Source organism: Choloepus didactylus, chromosome 4 (genome assembly GCF_015220235.1).
Source record: "Choloepus didactylus isolate mChoDid1 chromosome 4, mChoDid1.pri, whole genome shotgun sequence".
NCBI classification, from domain to species: Eukaryota; Metazoa; Chordata; class Mammalia; order Pilosa; family Megalonychidae; genus Choloepus; species Choloepus didactylus.
In genome coordinates, this window is record NC_051310.1 from 104,324,749 (window position 1) to 104,345,199 (window position 20,451).

The following is a 20,451-nucleotide window of genomic DNA, read 5'->3' on the forward strand; positions in this document are numbered from 1 at the left end:
CCACTAACTGGTCTTCACATCCCTGGTTACAAATGGTCCTGGAGGCAAATTCCGGTCACACCTCAAGTCAGGCAAATGAACCTTTGCTCTGTCCCCTCTTTAATATGGATGTGACACCTGCAGGCTACAGCTTGTAGCACTGTGAGAATTATTTCTCCATTAAAATGCAGGCGTTGGAGCTTTGCCCAGGAGGAGCAGCTAAAAATACTGCTCTCTAGGGCACTTGTCACCAGGCGACTCAGTGGCCACCTTCCTCACCCCTCAGCCCCCAGGCAGGTCCCACACCTGCTGGGCCCCTCCCTCGAGCACTAGATTCAGCAGCATGATTGAGCCTTATCCCAGCCCTGTCAGAAAGGAAAAGCACTGGTTATCATGCCTGTTTCACAGGTGGGTAAACTGAGGTGCGGGCAGCTTGCTTTCTGGGTCACCGTGCTCCATCTACAAAACCACCCAGGGAGCAAAAGTGTGCAGCCCTGACTGTAAGGAGGGAAAGAATAACCGCTCCCATGTGACCAGCCCCTCATAGCTTCCAGAGTCCTCTCACCCATTGCCTCGTCCAATCCGCTATGAAATAAGCATGATACTGTCTATGCTTCACAGGAAAGGACTGAAGTTCAATGCAGCGAAGTGACAAACTCACAGGCACAGAGTCAGTATAAGGGGAAAAGGCAGCTCTTTGGCACAAGTCTTTTGAGTCTAAAACCCACCCAGAGCCTCCATGGTGGAACTTCAAGCAGGGAGTTAGATCTCCCTCCTACAGCCATCGACTTTATAATAAACCCTCCAGTTTATAAAGAATTTCATATACTTTTCAGGAGAAGACATACCGCTCCTACTTAAGGGATAAGGAAATTAAGGCTCAGAGATATAAGGGCATGGTCACAACCTAATAGGGAAGCAGGATTAAGGGCCCAATGTCCCGACTCCCAACCCAGTCTGGCTGGCCCCATGCTGAGACGCTGTCACCAAGGGCTAAATGAACCCAGTGACCCTGTGGACTCACATCCCTGAACCTGGTTCTCTCTGGAAATCTGTTTGCCTGCAACGTCTACACCCTCCTCATAGTCATTTGAGGTGGAAGGTAGTTAAAACCTCAGTCTAATTTTTCATATAAGAAGATTAAGGCCAGAGAAGCTAAATGTGCTACTCGAAGTCAAAGGACAGAACTAAGTCCTAGCCTGGTGCCCATTCCACTGGCTCAGCCAAGAACAGCACAGCAGAACTATTTTTCCAATACCGGGTCTCAGCTTTCCTACCTATAAAATGGGAGTATTGGCCAAGGTGCTAAACAAGCCTGGGTTCTCGGTCTTCAGAGACAAAGAAATGAGACGCTGCTTCCAGGAGTAGAAGGAACCCCACACAGTGACCAAAAGGCCTGGCTCTCCGGACAACCAACTTCACTTTACCAACAGGGAAACCAAGGCCAGGGGGTGTGGGTGGGATACACGGACATGGAAACACAGTCAGTTAAGAATGGTGAGAATAAGGAGACCCAGACATCCCCACCCCAGTCTGAAATTTCTAAGAGGGACTCATTCCCACTGAGCCTTAATGCCCCACTCCGCTTCCAGACACATCACAGAGAACCTTTTATACGAAGGCATTTATTTTTCCCAAAATACACCCCCGGTCTACAGAATTCCTCGGAATCCCACATTTAAAATAGAAATCCCCATATCTTCCATGTCTGGGGAAAAGAGAGATGTCACCAAGAGAACATCAGAAGTTCTGCTCTGCTGGAGGCTGGGGCTGGCCTGAGACAAGCCAGAAGGTATCTGCCTCAGCCCCAGAATAGCACCTCAGTGGGGTGGGGGGTATGCCAGGGTCCCCAAAGCCCTCCTGGCCCTCCCCCTCCCCCAGGCTCATGTGTGCTGCTGTCCCAGGTCCGGGGGCCTTGGCTGCCTGCCCACCTGCCGGCTGTTCTAGGCTCATGCCTGGGAAGACACTTCAGAAACCATCAGAGCCCCCAGCTGTGACAAGAGGCTACATCCCTCTCTCCCTCTGTCCGGGTTCCCACCCCCGCCCCGTGATCCAGGTAAGGATTAGGGATGGGATAGCAGTGAGGTATCCAGGAAGCTGTGGGCCCAGAAGAGGAAGGCAGAAGCTGCCCTCTCGAACCACCTTCCCCGGCGCCCCCATAGGCTCAAGCTGTAGTGGCACAGTGAGCGTTTCCTCACGGGCTTCTGGACTGGATGGTGACATCCTTGAGGGAGGGGTCTCTCTTCTCACTCCAGGTCCCCAGCACCTAACACACTGCTGACACCCTGCAGATGCTCAATAAGCATTAACTGAATGGATGCGCAAACAAATTCAAAGTTGGTTCGAGGCTCCCAAGGCGGGAAAGGCAGAAGGACAGAGGCTGACCCCATGGGGCCCACCGCACACCCCCAGAGAACCAGTGTGACCAGCACATGCTTCCCAGGGTGGGGCGGGCTGGGCAGAGGGCAGGGTGGTCACAGGCACAGCCCAGGGCACCAACGAGGAGACGGGTGGGTGTGGGGGGCAGGGGGATCCACACGTGGTCCAGCACATGCACCTGCTTGTCTGCACACCTGGTGGGGACAGTCTGTCTTCGCTTAGCAGGGGAGGGAAAAGGCCAGCACTGGGGCCAGAGCAGGAGGTGCAGGCAGCAGCCTCAAGACTCAAGGAGACGCTGAGACTGCAGTGCCCCTGGCTGGGGAGATGGGGTTATAGGCAGATGAAGGTTGAGAAATGCTAGTGTGTCAGAGCCACTGGAGAAACAAGGCAAGGGCCGACTGTGATCACGTCTCTGGAGAAATAAGGCAATGGGTCCTTTGGGAGAAAAAGGCAGCCCGATGGTCCACGTAGCATATCCACTGGAGAAATAAGGTGTGGGCTGGCCTGTGTACCATATCCTTTGGAGAAACAAGATGGAGAGTGATCTGTGTATTGTGTCCATTAGAAATAAGGCAGCAGGATGACTTATGTTATCATGTCACCAGAGAAATAAGGCAGCAGGATGACTTGGGATCATGTCCAGTGGAGAAATAAGACCGTGGGGTGGTCTATGTATCATGCCCTTTGGAGAATAGACCCGCCAGAGTGGGGTCCACCTGTTGGGGGCAGTGGCCCCCCAGTTCCCAGTGTAGCCAGAGGTGGGGGCCCCAGGGCAGGGGCTGCAGCTCCCAGGTGGTCATGGTCAGGCTATTTCTTGTCCATCTTCTGCAGTTCATGATGGGAAAGAAAAAGGAGAAAAAAAATCAAATATCTGAGGTTCTACTTTTGGGGCAGGGGTACACCAGAACCCCAGATGCCTATAACACGCCAGGGTGGGGAGAACGCCCCCACTCCCATTCTTTGGTCTCTGTCTGTCCCCAGGGAAAGTACTCGTCATAGCCTGTCCAGCTGGGGACTGCCTCTGCAGTCGCTCAGTGTGGCCAGAGGCTGGGGGCAAGGCTGCCTCGGGGGGAGCAGGATTAGGAACTCACTGCTTCACAGAGCCAGGCCACATTCTCCAACAACCCTCTTCAGGAACCAGACAGATATCATGATCTCCATCTATTTGATTCTTCTATGCCTCATTCGGTTCAAAATAAAAGGGGTGGGTGGTGGGCAGATCACTCATTTCTACCCCCTCGGACCCCAGCAGAGGCCTCCACTGCTGCCACTGACCATGGAGGCAGCACTTTACAGTTTACAGAGCATGTGTGCATTTGCCACCTTGCCTAATCCTCACAGCCACCTGTAGGGGAGAGGTGCCAGGACTCCACTCCACTCCACAGATGAGGAAGTTCTCTGGAAGGTCTCTGTAGCCTGTTCCAGATCCCATGGCCAGCAGCACCTGCTGAGCAGAGACTAGAACCGAGGCCTCCCCTCCCAATCCAGGGGGCCCTTTCTTCTGCTCGCCCTGCCTTTCTGAAGACCTCACTGCCTTTCATGAAAGTCCGACCCACCACCCAGCTTTTCATCATTTTGTGCAGGTTTCTGAGGGACCCCCTGCCCATGGAAGCTTCCTGAGGATGGGGTCCAGGTCCTCCTATTCTCCCATCTCCCCAAAGGAAAGCTAAGTACAGGGCTGAGCACCCAGGAAATCAGTGAAAATTTATTTCCTAAAACAGATGCCAAGTCAACCTGGAATCAAGTTTGATTTTCTAGGTGGAAGCCACTCATATCTACGGCAAGTCTGTGTCACAAAATATTTTCTTCAGAATACACATAGACATACACACACACCGATACACATTCATTTACACACACACACACTAACACACACACATAGATGTGGCTGTTGGTTACTTTTAAAAAAGAAGACTCTCAAACCAACCTGCAACCATTTCTTAATGTACCTGCTGACCTTGTAACAATATGAATAAGAATGAACGGTAGCAGAGAACCTAAGATGGCAGCTAGGTGAGACAGGGCAAAAAAACACCTCCATGAAAAATCCTAGATAAAAACCAGAAAATGACCCAGAACAGCACTTCCAGCGATGCACCAGCTGGACAAGGGCTGCTAAATCCACAGGGAACATGCATTTGGTGAAACCAGGAGCCTGCATTCTGAAACGAGTGAGTGAGCCAGCTGAAAGTCCCACGGCTGTGCTGCGGTGTGGGGAAACGGTGGGCTGGCGTTTGGAGACAGACTAGTTCTTTGAAAAAAAAAGCCTGGGAGTGGCTGCAGATATGATGGGGAGAGCCACGCAGTGAAGCACGGCGGGAGCGGGCTGGGCTAACACCTCGGTGTCTGGCATGGAGGATACCCCTTCCCACACCCCCTGTTGATTGTCTCGAGACCAGAGGAACAGAGAGGAGCCAAAAAGAGAAAAAAAACCGCATTCCTTGCAGCCATCTCCCCAGTGGGCAGGGGATGCTCTTCCCCGGGGCCAGACCCACAGCCCAGAGCCGCGCCAAGAAACCCAGTGTGACGGGGAATCTTTCCAGCAGCACTACACACAAGCCACAATATCCGCTGTGGACAGTGGCCTTTAATACACCCACGGCTGATTGTCCTGGAGCTGGGAGGGCGGAGCTGTGCAAAAAGGGGGAAGTTAATGCATCCCATTCAACCATCTTTGAAGCGGGTTGGGAGCGTCCCTGCATGGCCCAGAGACCCAGGGCTTCCCTGGCGGGCCGGCGCGCACTAGTGACGTGGTGCAGCCCTCCCTCAGCAGAGGTCCTGGAAGAGCACAGCTGGGACGGGGGAACCGCTTGGAAATCCCAGGGACCCTATGCGAATACCAAGGACTTGTGGGTCAGCGGCAGAGACAATCGGTGGAAAGACTGAAATGAAGGCTTAAATCTCCGGGAACACCTGGAAAGTTTGATTATTAAAGCTGCCCTGCCTGCCTCACCACCCAGACACACGCCCCACATTCAGGGCAGACAGTACCAGCAACACACCCAAACTTGGTGCACCAATTGGACCCCACAAAGACAAAGTTGGGGAGAACTGACTTGAGGGGAATAGGTGACTCACGGATGCCATCTGCTGGTTAGTTAGAGAAAGTGTATGCCACCAAGCTGCAGTTCTGTCAAATTAGGGATCAAGTAAAGCAAATGCCAAGATGCCAAAAACAACAGAAAATCTTAAAGCATATGATAAAACCAGATGATATGGAGAACCCAAACCAAAACATCCAAATCAAAAGATCAGAAGACACACAGTACTTGGCACAATTAATCAAAGAATTACAGACAAGCAACAAGAGCATGGCACAGGATATAAAGGACATGAAGAAGAGCATGGCACAGGATATAAAGGACATAAAGAAGACCCTAGAAGAGCATAAAGAAGAAATTGCAAGAGTAAATAAAAAAATAGAAGATCTTATGGAAATAAAAGAAACTGTTGGCCAAATTAAAGAGTCTGAGTACTCATAATATAAGATTAGAGGAAGTTGAACAACAGCTCAGCCTCCTCGAGGACCACAGAACAGAAAATGAAAGAACAAAAGAAAGAATGGGGAAAAAAATCGAAAAAATTGAAATGGATCTCAGGGATATGACAGATAAAATAAAATGTCCAAATTTAAGACTCATTGGTGTCCCAGAAGGGGAAGAGAAGAGTAAAGGTCTAGAAAGAGTATTCAAAGAAATTGTTGGGGAAAACTTCCCAAACCTTCTACACAATATAAGTACACAAAGCATAAATACCCAGCGAACTCCAAATAGGCGCGCACTCTAAGACATATTCTGATCAGACTGTCAAATACTGAAGAGAAGGAGCAAGTTCTAAAAGCAGCAAGAGAAAAGCAATTCACCACATACAAAGGAAACAACATAAGACTAAGTAGTGACTACTCAGCGGCCACCATGGAGGCGAGAAGGCAGCGGCATGACATATTTAAAATTCTGAGAGAGAAAAATTTCCAACCAAGAATACTTTATCCAGCAAAACTCTCCTTCAAATTTGAGGGAGAGCCTAAATTTTTCACAGACAAACAACTGCTGAGAGATTTTGCTAATAAAAGACCTGCCCTACTTCAGATACTAAAGGGAGCCCTACCAACAGAGAAAAAAGCTGAGGGACTTCACCACCAGTAGATCAGTCCTATAAGAAATGCTAAAGGGAGTTGAGCAGGCTGAAAGGAAAGGACACTAAACAACTGACTGAAACTACATGAAGAAATAAAGGGTACCACTAAAGATCACATGGTAAATATAAATACCAATACTACTGTGTTTTTGATTTGTAACTCCACTGACTGTTTACTTCCTACAGGATCTAAAATACATAAACTGTAATGATAAATCAGTGGTTTCGGACTCAATGTAAAATACGTAATTTTTGACAAGAACTGCATAAAAGTGGGGGAATGCGGGAGTATAGGAACATAGTTTATGTGTCATATTGAAGTTAAGTTGGTATCAAAGAAAAACAAGATTGTTATAGATTTAAGATGTTAAATTTAAGCCCCATGGTAAACACAAAGAAAGTATCAGAGAATATGACCATAGATGAAAAGTAGAGTAGGGGTTCCGAGAAGTGGGGGAATGGGCAATGGGGAGTTAAGAAATGAGTGTAGGGTTTCTGTTTGGGGTGAAGGGAAATTTCTAGAAATGGATGGTGGGAAGGTGATAGCATTGTAACATTCTAAATGTGATTAATCCCACTAATGGAATGCTAGGGAGGGGGTGGAATGGGAAGATTTAGGCTGTATATATGTTTCCACAATTGGAAAAAAAAAAAAAAAAGACAGTCTAAATAGATGACAATTAAATGCCAAGGATGATCCTGGATGGGATCTGAGGATCGAGGAGAGGAGGCTCAAAGGGACACAGATGGGACATAAGGAAAAAAAAGGAAATATAGAATGTAAGCTTTGTATCAAGGTTGAATTTCTGGAACTTCTTAGCTGCATTTAATGGGATTGTATAAAAGAACGTTCTTGTCCATGGGAAAGGTATATGTGAATTATATTGTTTTTTCAAGGATGTGTGCAGCTTGCTCTCATATGTTCAGAAGACAGAGCAATAGATGATGGATGATGAGGGAGGGAGGGAGGGAAAGAAAGAAAGAAAGAAATGGTGTGACGGGATGTTAAAGGTGGTAGATGGGGTATTGAGGGAGGGGGGTTGGGGTATGCTGAAGTTCTATGTATGGGGTTTGTACTGTTTTTGCAACTGTTCCTGTAAGTTTGAATTTATCTCAAAATAAAACTTCTTATTAAAAAAAAAAAAAAAATGAATGGTAGCATTTACTAACCACTCACCGTGTGCCAGGAACTTGGCTGCCTAGCTGAAAACATTTCCTAACTCACTTGCTTCAGGGAGTCACTGACTAGGTTCTGACCAATGGGATGTAAGCAGAAGCGACGTGTGCAATTTCCAGTCAAGCCCTTAAACCTGCAGCAGCCAACTTGGACCCAGAAATGGAAGAGGCCAAAGTCCAAGATAAACGGAACCCAGCTCCAGATATCAACAGCCTTAAGATTACATATGCTGAGACTGTTGCAGGAGAGAGAAGCTCCTGTCCTGTTTAAGCCTCTGTCCTATGCGGGTCCCCTTAGAGCAGCTGGGACCCGTATCCCCCTTCCCCCACTACTAATTTGGGCCCTAATTTGGGTTATGCAGCCCTCTGCCACCTCACAAAGGCGTCAGTCAAGACAGCTCTTCTGGGGAGGGAGCCTCAGGACACTGGCAAAAGGGTGAGAGTCACCCCACCATGAGAAACCCTCCCAGGCTCCTACACAGATGCACACACACACAGAGCCCCCCCCCCCCCCCCCCAGCACCACGTCTTTACCTTCTTTGCTTTCGGAGTGTTTCAGAGGCCGCAGGGCTGCAAAACAGGAAGGACCATGCGATGAGGGGGGAACGATGGAAAGTGGTGGGGCAGGGGGTCAGGCAGGGGAGAGACGAGCTAAGGAAGAAGCGAGGGACAGAAGGACTGGGGTCGGGGATCGCAAGTGTGGGACAAGACTGCAGCACAGGACAGGGCCAGGCCTCTGTCCCAAGCCCACCTCCTCTCTGGGTGTGTCACTCCCTTCTTTGGGCCTCAGTTTTCTGCCTCTATCACATAGGGACAACCACCCTGCCCTCCAGTGAGCTAGAGATGTGAAGGTGCACAGAGCCCGTGAATGAGGTAAAGAGCTGGGGGAGGATTGGCATAGCCTCTGGAGGAGGGCCCGGGATCACGAGGAACCAAGACTCACCAAATCTCTAACCTGCCCTCTCCCCCTAACCTCTCCCTTCTTCCAACTACATGTGCCTCTGAGCATAAGAAATGAGGCCTGATCCCAGGGCTGTCTCTGTGGCCACCGCACAGGAGCATCAACAGGTGGGAATGAATTAGCATAATTTACAGCAGTCCCGGGGGTCAAGCTCCTGTCATTCCTTCTGTGGGAGTGGGGAGGGCACCAGCATCATCTGGAACCACCCCAAATGGCCCAGGAGCTCCTGGGAGGAAAGCAGCAAGGACTCCAGTGGTCGCGGGGCACCAGCGAGTTGACATCCCTCCCAACCTGGGCTGGTTTGTAGCCCCACAACACTGTATCCTTTGCAAAGCACCTCTTCCCATCCACTCACTCGACAAAGCTTCCAAACAGCCCTCTAGTGCCATCAGGGCAGGGGCGGCATGACCGTTTTACAGATGGGAAAACTGAAGCCTAGAGAAGCAAAGCACCTTGCCCAAAGGTATACAGCCTCTAACTGGAACAGGATTGTCAGAGACCATTTGCCTAATAACAAGGGCTCTGATGTACTGAGCATTTACTAGGTGCCAGGTATGGTACCAGGCTCTTTCCATACACTCTCTCATTTAATTTAACCCACACAACCTCTGAAGTTAGGTGCTATGATTATGCCCATTTTAAAGATGAGGAGACTGAGGCTCAGAGAGACAAAGTGACTTGCCCAAGGTCACTCAGCTTGTACAGATGGAGCTGGAACTTAAACCTATGCTGCCTGACTCCAAAGCTTGTTCCCAGGATTGCCCTGTCTCCTGACAGACCCCCACCCCACCCCCAGAAGCCACAAGACTCTGCAGTGCAGTCACTCAGGGTAGAACAGGCCCCGGTAATGGGTAAAGATAGGGAGAAATGAAGCCCCACCTGGGAGGGAATCAGGGGAGATCCACCTCTAGGCCTAACTCAGAGCAAACACCAGATTCTGACTTGAGGGTAAACTTTTCATTCAAATCTTAAAACAAATCTGGCCCCTCCCGATCCTGGAGTCTTCTCCCCCATCCCCAGCCAAGAAAATCAGCTCCAAGCTCAGACTCACCCGTCTTGGATCCTTCTCCATCCCCATCCTGATCCTCAGCTCCTGGAAGAAAAGAAGTCTCTCAGCCCCACCTTCATCACTGTACTTCCTCACCTAAGAGTGTGGGAGGCAGGTAAATGGGGCCTTTGTGGGTTAAACTGTGGTTGAATGCTGGACAACGGTCAGAGCTTGAAACCAGCAACCCCACAGAGCAGAGCAGAGCAGTGATACGATGAAAAAATACCCAGCCTAGAACCCACCACGCACCTAGCCAAAGACCGTCTACCCATGCCTCACCAATCTACTGACCCTATCACCTCATCCACTCACTCACCAACCCAGGCAACTCTCCAACATATACACTCATCCATCTACCCATCTACTCATCCTTCTACCACCCACCCTGCCATCCACCACACAGGGACTCACCGATCTGTCATCTGACCAATCTCTTCTCCATTCACATATGTACCCTCTTTCCTGCCAGCCAGCCACCTGCAGCCTCTGATTACCCATTTACTCTTGTGCCTCTCTTTACCCACCAACCACCCATCACAGTCAACTCATCCATCCACCAACTTCCACTTACTCATCCACCACTCACCAGAGTCAACCCAGCCACCTACCAAGGTCAACTTACTTAGCTAGCAAAAGCCAACTTATCTATCTACTAATGAATAACCACCTATCTACCAATCACTAAAGTCAACTCCCACAGCAAATGGCACCTGCTTCAGACTCTATCCACTCTGAGGCAGGCACACACTCTCACACAGTGACACACAAACCACTGAAACATTCACGGTTGTGCTGCTAATTTCCATGCTCTAAACCTGCTCTCTCGCTCACAGACACTGTCATGTCACTGACTTACACTCTCACATTTACACCTGTCTGCACACATTCATCCTGTTGTCACACTTCAGCCTTACACCTCTACCCACTCCCAATCACATCCACTCATCCTGCTATATTTGCACACTGACACGCTCACACTTGCCCTTATATGCAAGACATAGCCTCCAGCTCTCTCACACACTCACACACACACTCTCTCACTTACCTGCATTCTCCTCCTCACAGGTCTCTTTGATCTTCCTCCAGCACACGAAGGCCAGGGCCACCAGCAGTACAACAAGACAGACAGACAGCCCCACGGTCACCCACAGGGCCTCTGGGGGGAATGTCATGGGCTGCCCTGGGAGGAGATGTGGGGAGAATGGGAAGAGACTGTCATTCGTGGCCCCCATGGCCTTGAGGATAGCACTCTCTGTCCCCAAGGTATGAATGGGGGCTCCTGTCTTCAGTGGACCCCAATGAATACAGCGTACTTAGTTCCCAATGCCCCCTCCCCACTCACCCATATGCCCTCAAAACCATGACACAGCCATGACTGACGTGGATATGTCTCAACCTGGGAGGGCTGATGAGTCTGTGGTCGAACGGTGCTCAAAAACCTTCTGTAGCTCCCCACTGACTTTAGAATAATGCTCCAAACTTCTCAGGATGATCCAAGGCCCTCTATAACCTGCTTACTCTACCCTCCAGCCTTTCTTCTTTCTAATTCTACTGCAGGAACCTCTGCTCTAGCCAAAATACTGTCCTACTCATTCTCTGAATAGAACTGGCTCGTTCCAGCTTCTGCACATTGCTGGCAGCTTCCCCTACCTACAGAGTGCTCTCAAACTCTCCACCTAGAATAAGATTCGCCTCTTCAGCAGGCCCTCCCTGACTATTCCAGCCCCACCTGGTGATATCCCTCATCTATGGATCAGGAGTCAGCAAGCTATGGCCTGTGGGCCAAATCTGGACTGTGGCTTGTTTTTGTATAGCCCATGAGCTAATAGTGGTTTTTCCGTTTTTAAAGGATTATTAAAAAAAAAAAAAAGATGCAACAGAGATGGTATGTCAGGGATGACAGAGATGGCCCACAAAGCCTAAAATATTTACCATCTGAGCACAGTACCACATTTCTCACGGGCATCATCCTCCAACCCGGTTCCTGGGCCCATGCTGGGTCCTGGACAGAGGCAAAAATCTCACAGAAGAACATGGAGCTGCCCTTTGCTCTCTGGAAACAATGAGTGCCCAGGGCATCAGCAGCACTGGGGCCAGCCGTTCTGCACAAGGCACCGCTAGTGGAGATAGCATTTGCACCAGATATCACCTCCCATGGGCATGGCTGGTAGAGCTGCCTCAACAGACATTGGAAACAAAGGGATCCATCACCCCAGTGAGTGGGAGCAAGAGAGGAGGGCAGCAGCTGGCTGGGATGCCAGGAGGTCCAGTGCACACAGCACAGGTAAGAAACCCATCGGGAACCCAGTTTGGGGGCTCCTGCAGCAAGGGAGGAGGAGGGGCCACAGGAATACTTGGGGAGTCTATTTCCATGGTCACCCCCAGGCTGGTGTTGGGTGCCTGCCACACAAGTCAGACTTGCCCCCATTCAACCAACAAAAGACAGAGCTGGGGCTCAGACCCACATCTTCAGGCTCCAAGTCCAGTGCTCACTCCACAAGGCACCCAGCATGTTAGAGGCTGTGAATAGCACAGTCAGCTTCATGAGCCTCCATCAGCTGTGGGAGAGACCAGGTTGGATGACTGAAAGGCTGAATCCCAGAATGTTTTACAAGGCACAAAGCTGCCCAGAGGCAAATACGGGCCAAGGGCTCCAAAGTAGGCCAGACCTGCTCTAACAAAAACAGGAGGCTGGGTGGTGGGGAGGAGAGGAAATTAGGCCACGAGGCTAAAGTTGGATTCTGATCCTGGTTTATTGGAGTGCTGGAGCTAGAGTCCACAGACCCCCATGGGCAGGTTTAAGTTATATGTAAATGCCTGCATATGCAATTACGCATGTCTGGGGAGAAGGTCCTTATCATTAATCTCATTTTCAAAGGGGTGCCTGATCCCCAAAAGATTCAGGAACACTGTGCTATTCTGTGGCTTTGGGAAAATTCCCTCTTCTCTCTGGACGTCGGCTCCCTTATCTGCGAAATGTGCCAGCAACACTGGCTTAAATGAAAACACTTTTCAAATTTCTAAAATGCCATACAAATGTAAAGAATGACTATTATTTGCAATTATCCCTTTAAGTGTTCTGCAAAAATGGTAGCTGCTAAAGCAATTGATAAAACACACACACATATTAAATGTTCTCCCTGCAATCATTTTTATTCATAAACCCTTTCTGCACTATAATGCAAATATCCAATTCAGTACAGGGTGCAAATTTTTACAAAATCCGTTTATCCTTCAAGGTCCCTCTCAACTTCCACCTGCACCTGGAGGCTTTTCCTGACCATCCCTCTCTCCCTTCTCTGAAAGCTTCACATTCTCTGTCAATCTCACTATCTTATATTTCTTATTGTCTCTGTGAACACAGTTTTCACCATCATATTCTGCACTCTACAAGGTCAAGGAGACTTCTGAGAGTACCAAAGAGCCCAGGGCATTGACTCCTACACAGAGAGCAGGGTCCCAGCAGGGCTCTGGAATGGGGGTGGGCTCAGTCCCAGGGAGGGGGCGGTCAGAGGGAACACAGCCTTGCTTGAAGAAAACACCCAGAAGAAAAGGATGAATGAGGCTCCTAGAAGACAAGGGTGATGGGCTCTGGCTCTGAGCCTGTGGGAAGTGGACGCCATGTTCAGCCCTGGCATTCCCAAGGGTGTGAGAAGCAAGAAAGGAAAAGTCAGTGAGTCCTGAGGTTTCTGCAGAAACTGGGGACCAGGAGGAAATCAGAACTTGGATGGGCTACGGGGACAGGTCGAAGTCGTGGGAAGAGAAGAGAACCAGATGGACAGAACCTGCTGTCCTGACCCCAGAGTGTGCCTGGAGGCCCCTGGGAAAGCTCAGTTGGCCCAGGGGGAAGGATTGAGGAGCCAGACTGAAGAAGCAAGCCTGAGGAAGGACTGGATAGAGGACTGACTCATAGGTTCAAAGGCAGACGGAGACTGCCTCCCTCAGCCTGAAGGTGGTCCTGAACCCTCTTCACACCTCCAGGCACAAAGGGTGCTTGCCGAGGTGAGCACTCAATGAAGGGAGGGTGCCTGGGCCAGGATCCCGCAATCCCAAGGGTGAGGGAATAGCAAAAAGGCGGCCTCATTCTAGCGTTTGACTACAGTGGGGCAGCAGAGACAGCCCCCGCCTTTCCACCACCGCCGGGGCGGAGCTCCCCTCTGCAGGAGCAAGAGCTGACATCGGCCTGGGGGAGGGGAACCGACCGACTGGAGAGGCCCAGCTGTCTCTCAGGGCTTCAGGGTGAGATGGCGCCCAGGCACGCGGCCACACCTTCCCATCACCTGGATAAGTTCGCGTTGGAAAGCCTTTCCCCCACCACGGCCCCAAGCCACGCCCGGAGGCTGCCCCTTCTGGAACTCCCGCCCCTGGTGTACTTGATCCTCTACACAAGAAGCACAAGGTACCATATAAGGGGCTCTGATGAGGTCAAATATTACAGGTTATTCTTATCAGCATTCAGGCACATCCCTTAAGGACTTCTTGTTGGGGAGAGTTTGAGATGCCTGAAATGTGTGAAAGTGATTTTTTTAAAAGTCTTCTGACCACCCAAGTCCATCCAAATTTCCAGCTCAGGGTCTAGAAATAAAAAGGCAGTCTGGCTCCCTCCCTCCTTCCCCAGCGGTCCCTCCGCCGCCTCACCTGTGATGGTGACAGAGCCGTGCGCGTCCTGCTGCAGCACGGGGTTGCGCACCAGACAGCTGTAGGTGCCGTTAGCGCCCAGCACCACCCTCAGGACGCTGCGCACGTAGAACAAGCCCTGCTCGTTGGCCATCTGCGACGTGGTCACGTTGTCGGTCAAGAGCGCTCCTTGCCCGTCCTGCCAGAACACCTCGGCCTTGGGGTAGCCCCGGTAGCTGGAGCACGTGATGATCACCAGGTCCCCAGGCCGCAAGTCCTTGTTGGGCTCCAGGGTCATACTGGGCTTCGTGTAAGGGGCTGGAGGGTGGCATAGGACAGGGGTTAGGGTGAGGCAAGGGCAGAGAAAGCAGTGGAGGAAAAGGGTTCTGAGTGCACCGGGGCTTGGATTCTGGGGTCAGTGGTGGAGCTGTTCGTAAGGGACCAAGAGAAGGGCGCCCCGCTCTCTCCCGCCTGGGCGCTCACCTGCCACCTGCAGGCTGACTGCTGCGCTGCCGATGTCCGGAATGCTCACAAAGCAAGTGAAACTGCCCTCGTCGGCCACGCGCACGCGCTGCAGCCTCAGAGACACGTTGCCCTGCTCCAGCAGGTCCGGGAAGAGCGCCGTGCGGTTGGCGTAGGCGCTGCCCTCGTCCCGACCCTTGGCGAAACTGTGTACCCGCTGTTTGGTGTCTGTCAGCTGCCAGATGAGATTGAGCTGTGCCAGGCTGAAGCCGGGCTCGGGCGAGAAGGAACAGCAGAGGGTGGCGTCCGTGCCCACTAGGGCCACCACCGGGTCTTCAGGAACCTGGACCTCCACAGCGCCTGGGGACGGCGCCGGGGCGGTGAGGTGGGCGGCGACACTCCGGACCTCCCCGCCTCCTCTCCTCTCCTAGCCCTTGGCCCGTTCCACCCCTCCCCTTAGGCTTGACAACCAAAAGTAAGTGCCTGTGGTCCTCATTCATTCATTCAAGGAGAATACAGTGAGCACCTACTCTTGCCCAAGGTTAAGACCTTAAAGAAATCAAGGTCACGTTCCCCCCGCACCTCCCCCAGCTGACATTTTAATAGGAGAGTGGGACAAACTAGTACATAAATTCCCATTAGCATGTGATTAAGGTTATGAAGGAAGAAAAGCAACAGATTAAAAAAAAAGGTTTTAGCTTTTCAAAAATCTGGCAGGTGTTTTACACCTGTGTGTGATGCATGCATTTTCCCATAAGTATATATTTTTTATAAATTGGGAAAGGGAGGTCTAAAAATGTATACAAGAAAATATTAATAGCAGTTTTCACTTCATGAAAAAGGATCATGAGTGCTTTTTTTTCCTAGATAAACATGACTAATATTTATACAGTAAAAAGAGAAAGACCTACTTTAAATATGGTGGTGTAGAACGTTCTCTCTAAAGGAGATTCTATTAAGCATTTAAAGAGGATGAAAAAGAAAAAAGAGCTGGACATACAAAGAGCCAGGGCAAGAGAGTTCCTGGGAGAGGGAACAGCAGGTGGGAAGACCCTGAAGCAGGATCCAGCTTGCTGTGTTCACATATCAGGGAGGTGTCCAGTGTGGCCAAAGATATCTGGATGGGCAGGGATGTCTGAGCCAGGGGGCTTTGTGAGACCCGGTGCGGTGGCTTGGAGCTATGTACCCCAGAAAAACATGTTCTTGAACTTAACCCATTCCCGTGGGTGTGAACCCATTTTAAGTAGGACCTTTCGAAAGGTTACTTCAGTTAAGGTGTAGGCTGGCTTAAATCACGAAGGGCCTTAATCCTATTACTGAAGTCCTTGTGGGGAAGACCACACAGAGAGAAGGCCAGAGGGAGCAGCCAGAAGGTGAAAGTCAACTGAACCTGGAAGAGAAGGGGGAGTCCAGGAGAGGCTGCCATGATTGCCATGTGACAGGGGAGCCAAGGACCGAGGCTCGCTGGCAGCCAGCCCCAGAACGCCAGTCTATGGGAAGGAAGCATTGCCTTAAGGATGCCTTGATTTGAACTTCTCCTAGCCTCAAAACCACGAGGAATAAATACCCATTGTTTTTGCCAATTCATTGCATGGCATTTGCTTTAGTAATGAGGAAACTAAAACACCAGGTAAGTTTAGGTTTTATTCTATGCACAATTGGAAGTCATTGGAGGGTTTTAACCAAGCATTATCTGGGTAACAGTTCTTCAAATTCACTCTGGGTCCTCTGTGAGAATGGACTGTAGGGGGGCAAGAAGGAAAGTGGGGAGATCATTTAGGAGGCTATTTCAATGGTCCTGGTAAGAAGTGATAGTGCCTTTGCTTTAAAGGACAGCAGTAGAGATGGAGAGAATGGGACAGATTCAAAGTTTACTTGGGACGGAGAATCAACAGGACTTGCTGATGGATTAAGGTGAAGAGAAGGCAGAAGCAGGAATCCCAGCAGCTCCAGGTCAACTCCATCCCCAGAGCCAGAGCCCCAAGCATGTCCAGAGCTGCAGCCCCGAGAGAAAAGCCCACCAGAGTAGGTTCCCTGCCCCCCACCTCTACCCTCCATCTCTTGGACTTAACTTGCAGCCTCCCCACCCAGTCACTTCTACCTACATTCCAGCTCTTCTTTTAGCAACTTGGGCAGGGGTCTCTGGTAGCCTTTCTTGGATGAGGGATACCCCTACCCTGGTACTGACATTCTGCAGGAGCAGTCAGACTAAGTGAGTGCTTTGCAAAGCAGGCACAGTCACACAAATGTGACAGAACAGACTTGAAAGAAAGAAAGAAAGAAAGAAAGAAAAAAAAAAGAAAGAAAGAAAGGTAATTGAATACAGCACCCCTGAAAGGTTTCTTCGATTTAGAAAAATATCATTTATTTTATGGCTAGTATTTCTACTGTGAATTGCAGTACTACACACAGGGAGGAGGTAGCATAGCCTTCACAGTGCACGGGGGACTCTAAAGCTCTTAAGTTGGCCCTGGCTCTCTTGATGCAACCCCAGGTGTCCCAGCCAGCTCTCAGCTCTCATCCTCCGCCAACTGGACCAGGGTGTCCCTCTTGGGGGGAGGAGAGGGGAGGGATGAAGCCTGGGGAGGCACCCAGACAAAGCCCTTTCTCTCTAGAACAGCCAGAGCACCCGTGGATAGGGATGTCCCGCATCGCCTCTTTGTGACCTCAAGATGGCGCCAGACACTCAGCTTTGCCTTCCCCAAAGAGGACGAAGCCGCTCTCTCAGAGCAGAAATTCGAAGGTTAGGATTTGAAATATGAGGAGGGTATTATTACAAAAATAGGTACCATAATTGAAGGCTCACTACGTGCCAAGCATTGTGTGGGAAGATTTACATCATCTTTTTCATTTTTCAACACGGTTACTGAGCACCTACTGTGTGGCAGGAACACACAATCCTGGCCCTGGGGTAGCCCCTGCTCTTAGAGCAGAGGGAGGCAGACATTAAGGAAGCAAACAGGCAACGAGCCAGGTGGAGGTAAATGCTAGGGAGGAGAATGAAGTCAGGACGTCAGGCCGGGGATAGGGATGGGGGAGGGGTGTGCTATTTTCTACAGAGAAGGTGAGACCTGAAGGCAGTAGGGATTCAGTCGTGCAGGCGTCTGGAAGCAGAAAGTTCCAGGCAGTGGGAGCCTGAGCGCCAAGGCCCTGAGGAGGGACACACCCAGGGTGTTCACAAAACAGCGTAATCACTGCATCACGCTGAGCGCTCACAGCCCCGCAGGGTAGGACCGCGCCGCGACTACCATTTGAAAAAGGGGGAACGAGGCTAAGAAAAATAAAGTTAAGTTGCCTGTTGGATCCCAGAGGGAGAAATGAGTGTGGGCAGGTGGGGCTGGGAGGAAGTTCACCCAAACCCTCCCTATTCCTGCCCCCTCCCCACTGCCGGGACCACCGTCCCTCTGCGCCCCCCACGCCCCTCCCCTCACCTGCGAGGCAGAACCACAGCACTCCCAGGGCGGCGGCTGCACGCACAACCCCCGGGAGGCTCCACCGGGGCAGCATCTTCCCAGCAGGCAGGTGACAGCTGGGATCCGTGGCGGGACGCTGCCCCTGCGGAGAGGAAGAGGAAGTGAGGCCTTTGTCCTCCCCGCCGGCTCTCCCCTCAGCTCCCCTGGAACCAGCTGGAGGGAAAGCTGCTCTCCCCACGGGAGCTCCATCCTCCCTCCGGCCTCACGAGGCTCCCTGCTGAGGGGTTTTTGTGAGAAATGCTGGTGGGAGGGAGCCGGATCCCTGGAGAGGCGGGGCCAGAGGAGGCGGGGCAGGGGGCAGCTGGGACCCCATTTCAGACCTAAGATGTTGACAGACAAATATAAGGAACAGGAGGCAGGGAGGGAAATAAAGCCAAGGCTGGCATGTGCAAGGCCTGCTCTGGAGGACCCTGCACAGATCAATCCGGCTCGAGAAAACGCTGGTAGGAGATGGTGGAAGCTGAGGCTGGAGCCACACACAGAGACAGGTGGGGGTCTGAACTTTATCTCAAAGGGAGCTGGAGCCACTGGAGGTTCTTGAACAGGAGAAATGATGCCACTTCATAAAGATGAATCTGGCAGTTTATTATCTGCAGGATCAATGAGAGGAGCTGGACAGAAGGGAAGAGGCGGGCTGAGTGACAGCCACAGCATCTGGGGTCATGGGGAGAGAGAAAGGGAGCAGTCAAGGTGGCCATGGTTTTCAGCCCCAGAGCCAGGCTGAGACAGAACATGGAAGGGTTGGTTCACTGTGGAGGGTAAAGTTAGAGGCATTTGTGCCAACACTTCCAGGAGAGTTCGAGGAGGCAGCTGCAGTGAGTGTGGGGCTTGAGAGAGAGGACATTAGCCAGTTTGATGCATGTGTAATGAGACCTATCAGAAGTGGAAGAGGCCCCAACAGGGGGGAGTCAGGGCCAAGGGAGAGGCAGGTCGGTGGCCACCGGTCAGGCCCGAGCCAGGGGGGACCCTTCGTTGGGTCCAGCCCTGCTCCCAGTCCGCCTCCGAGAGTGCCTGAGTCAGGCAGGCAGGAGACACTTTTCTCTGTGTCCCACAGCTGCTGCCTAATGTTTCGTGCCACATCCTGATCAAGCCACATGATCAGAGTTGATCCATGCCAACTAGCACCAATTGCCAAGAGTATAAATGATGTCACATCCTCATAACCACCCTAGAAAACAGGTTGGAAGATTAGGTCCTATTTTGCAGAACAAAACATTAAAGCCCAAATAAGTAAAATTACTTCATTAATGTCACAGAACTTGCCAGTTAGCAGAGATAAGAAGATTCCATGCCCCCAACCTCCTACCTCACCTTTATGCCCTTCCAGGGCCGTTAGCATTAATTCCAGTTTCTGGCACCCAACTTCAACCCTCTGATCTCAGCCAAGCACACTGCCCCATCGTCCCCACCCCAGAAGCTAAGGGACTCCCCATCCCTCAGCCAGACCGGGTGCATCCTGCCCAGCACCTCCCCTCCTCCAGAGCTGTCCGCTGTGGGGAAGCCCTGAGCAGCCACTTCCTTCCCAGACACTTCCGATCTAAAACCCAGCAGCCTCAAAGTCTTGCCGCCTGCTGAGTCAGCAGCCTTCCCACTCCATTCATAAAGACACCCTGGGCAGGCTCCACATCCTGCCCCACAAGGGCAGCCACAGCCCACAGGACAAAGCCCTGCCTGCCTCTGCCCACTGCAGGAAGTACTAGGGGCTAAGGAATAAGGAGCTCCCAGACTCCAGGTCCCTTCGTTGCTTTCACACTCAAGCAAAACCAAGGTCTGCCTGTCTTTCCCGAGTCCCCTTCCTCCCCCTCCCCACTGCTCATGCCATCGTGTCCCCCTCTGACCTGTGTTTGCCAAGACTCCTCAGCCCTTCCTGCCACCTTCCCTCACTGGTTCCGCGAGCTCCATTCTTTCCCTGCCAACCCCTTCTCTAAGGGGCCTTCTCTTAGGACCTAAGACAGGAATCTGCTCACAGCCTCCCCCTGCTCAAGAACCTTCCATGGCTCCCCATTTACTACAGAAGTAAACCACATTCCTCTGCCTGGCACTCAAGACCCTTCTCACAACTGTCTCCTCCATACATCAAGCTAATTCCAGCCACTGGACTCTCCCCAGAATCTCCTGGGAATACCTGCCACCCTCTGTGACTGGGGACCAGGGGTGTCTGGGAGTACCTCTCTCCTGATCAGAGCAACCAGGGCTCCCCAAGGGCTGAGCTGTCCTTC

The 20,451-nt window shown here is 51.3% G+C and overlaps 1 protein-coding gene across 3 annotated transcripts in view; it reads right to left on the reverse strand.

Moving 5' to 3' along the window:
- Positions 1 to 1,491: 1,491 nt before the first annotated feature.
- CD276 (CD276 molecule) overlaps positions 1,492 to 20,451 on the reverse strand; it is a 31,219-nt gene continuing 12,259 nt past the window's right edge. For 2 of the 3 annotated variants that reach the window (XM_037835372.1, XM_037835374.1), the window contains exons 2-8: positions 18,191 to 18,314; positions 14,781 to 15,119; positions 14,319 to 14,615; positions 10,726 to 10,860; positions 9,684 to 9,725; positions 8,206 to 8,241; positions 1,492 to 3,183 (exon numbers count right to left, since the gene is read on the reverse strand). In XM_037835372.1, the coding sequence (XP_037691300.1) occupies positions 3,161 to 3,183; positions 8,206 to 8,241; positions 9,684 to 9,725; positions 10,726 to 10,860; positions 14,319 to 14,615; positions 14,781 to 15,119; positions 18,191 to 18,266 (948 nt within the window). In that variant the 5' untranslated portion in view covers positions 18,267 to 18,314 and the 3' untranslated portion in view covers positions 1,492 to 3,160. The remainder of the gene's footprint in view (positions 3,184 to 8,205; positions 8,242 to 9,683; positions 9,726 to 10,725; positions 10,861 to 14,318; positions 14,616 to 14,780; positions 15,120 to 18,190; positions 18,315 to 20,451) is intronic. The other variant, XM_037835373.1, reaches the window with a different exon arrangement.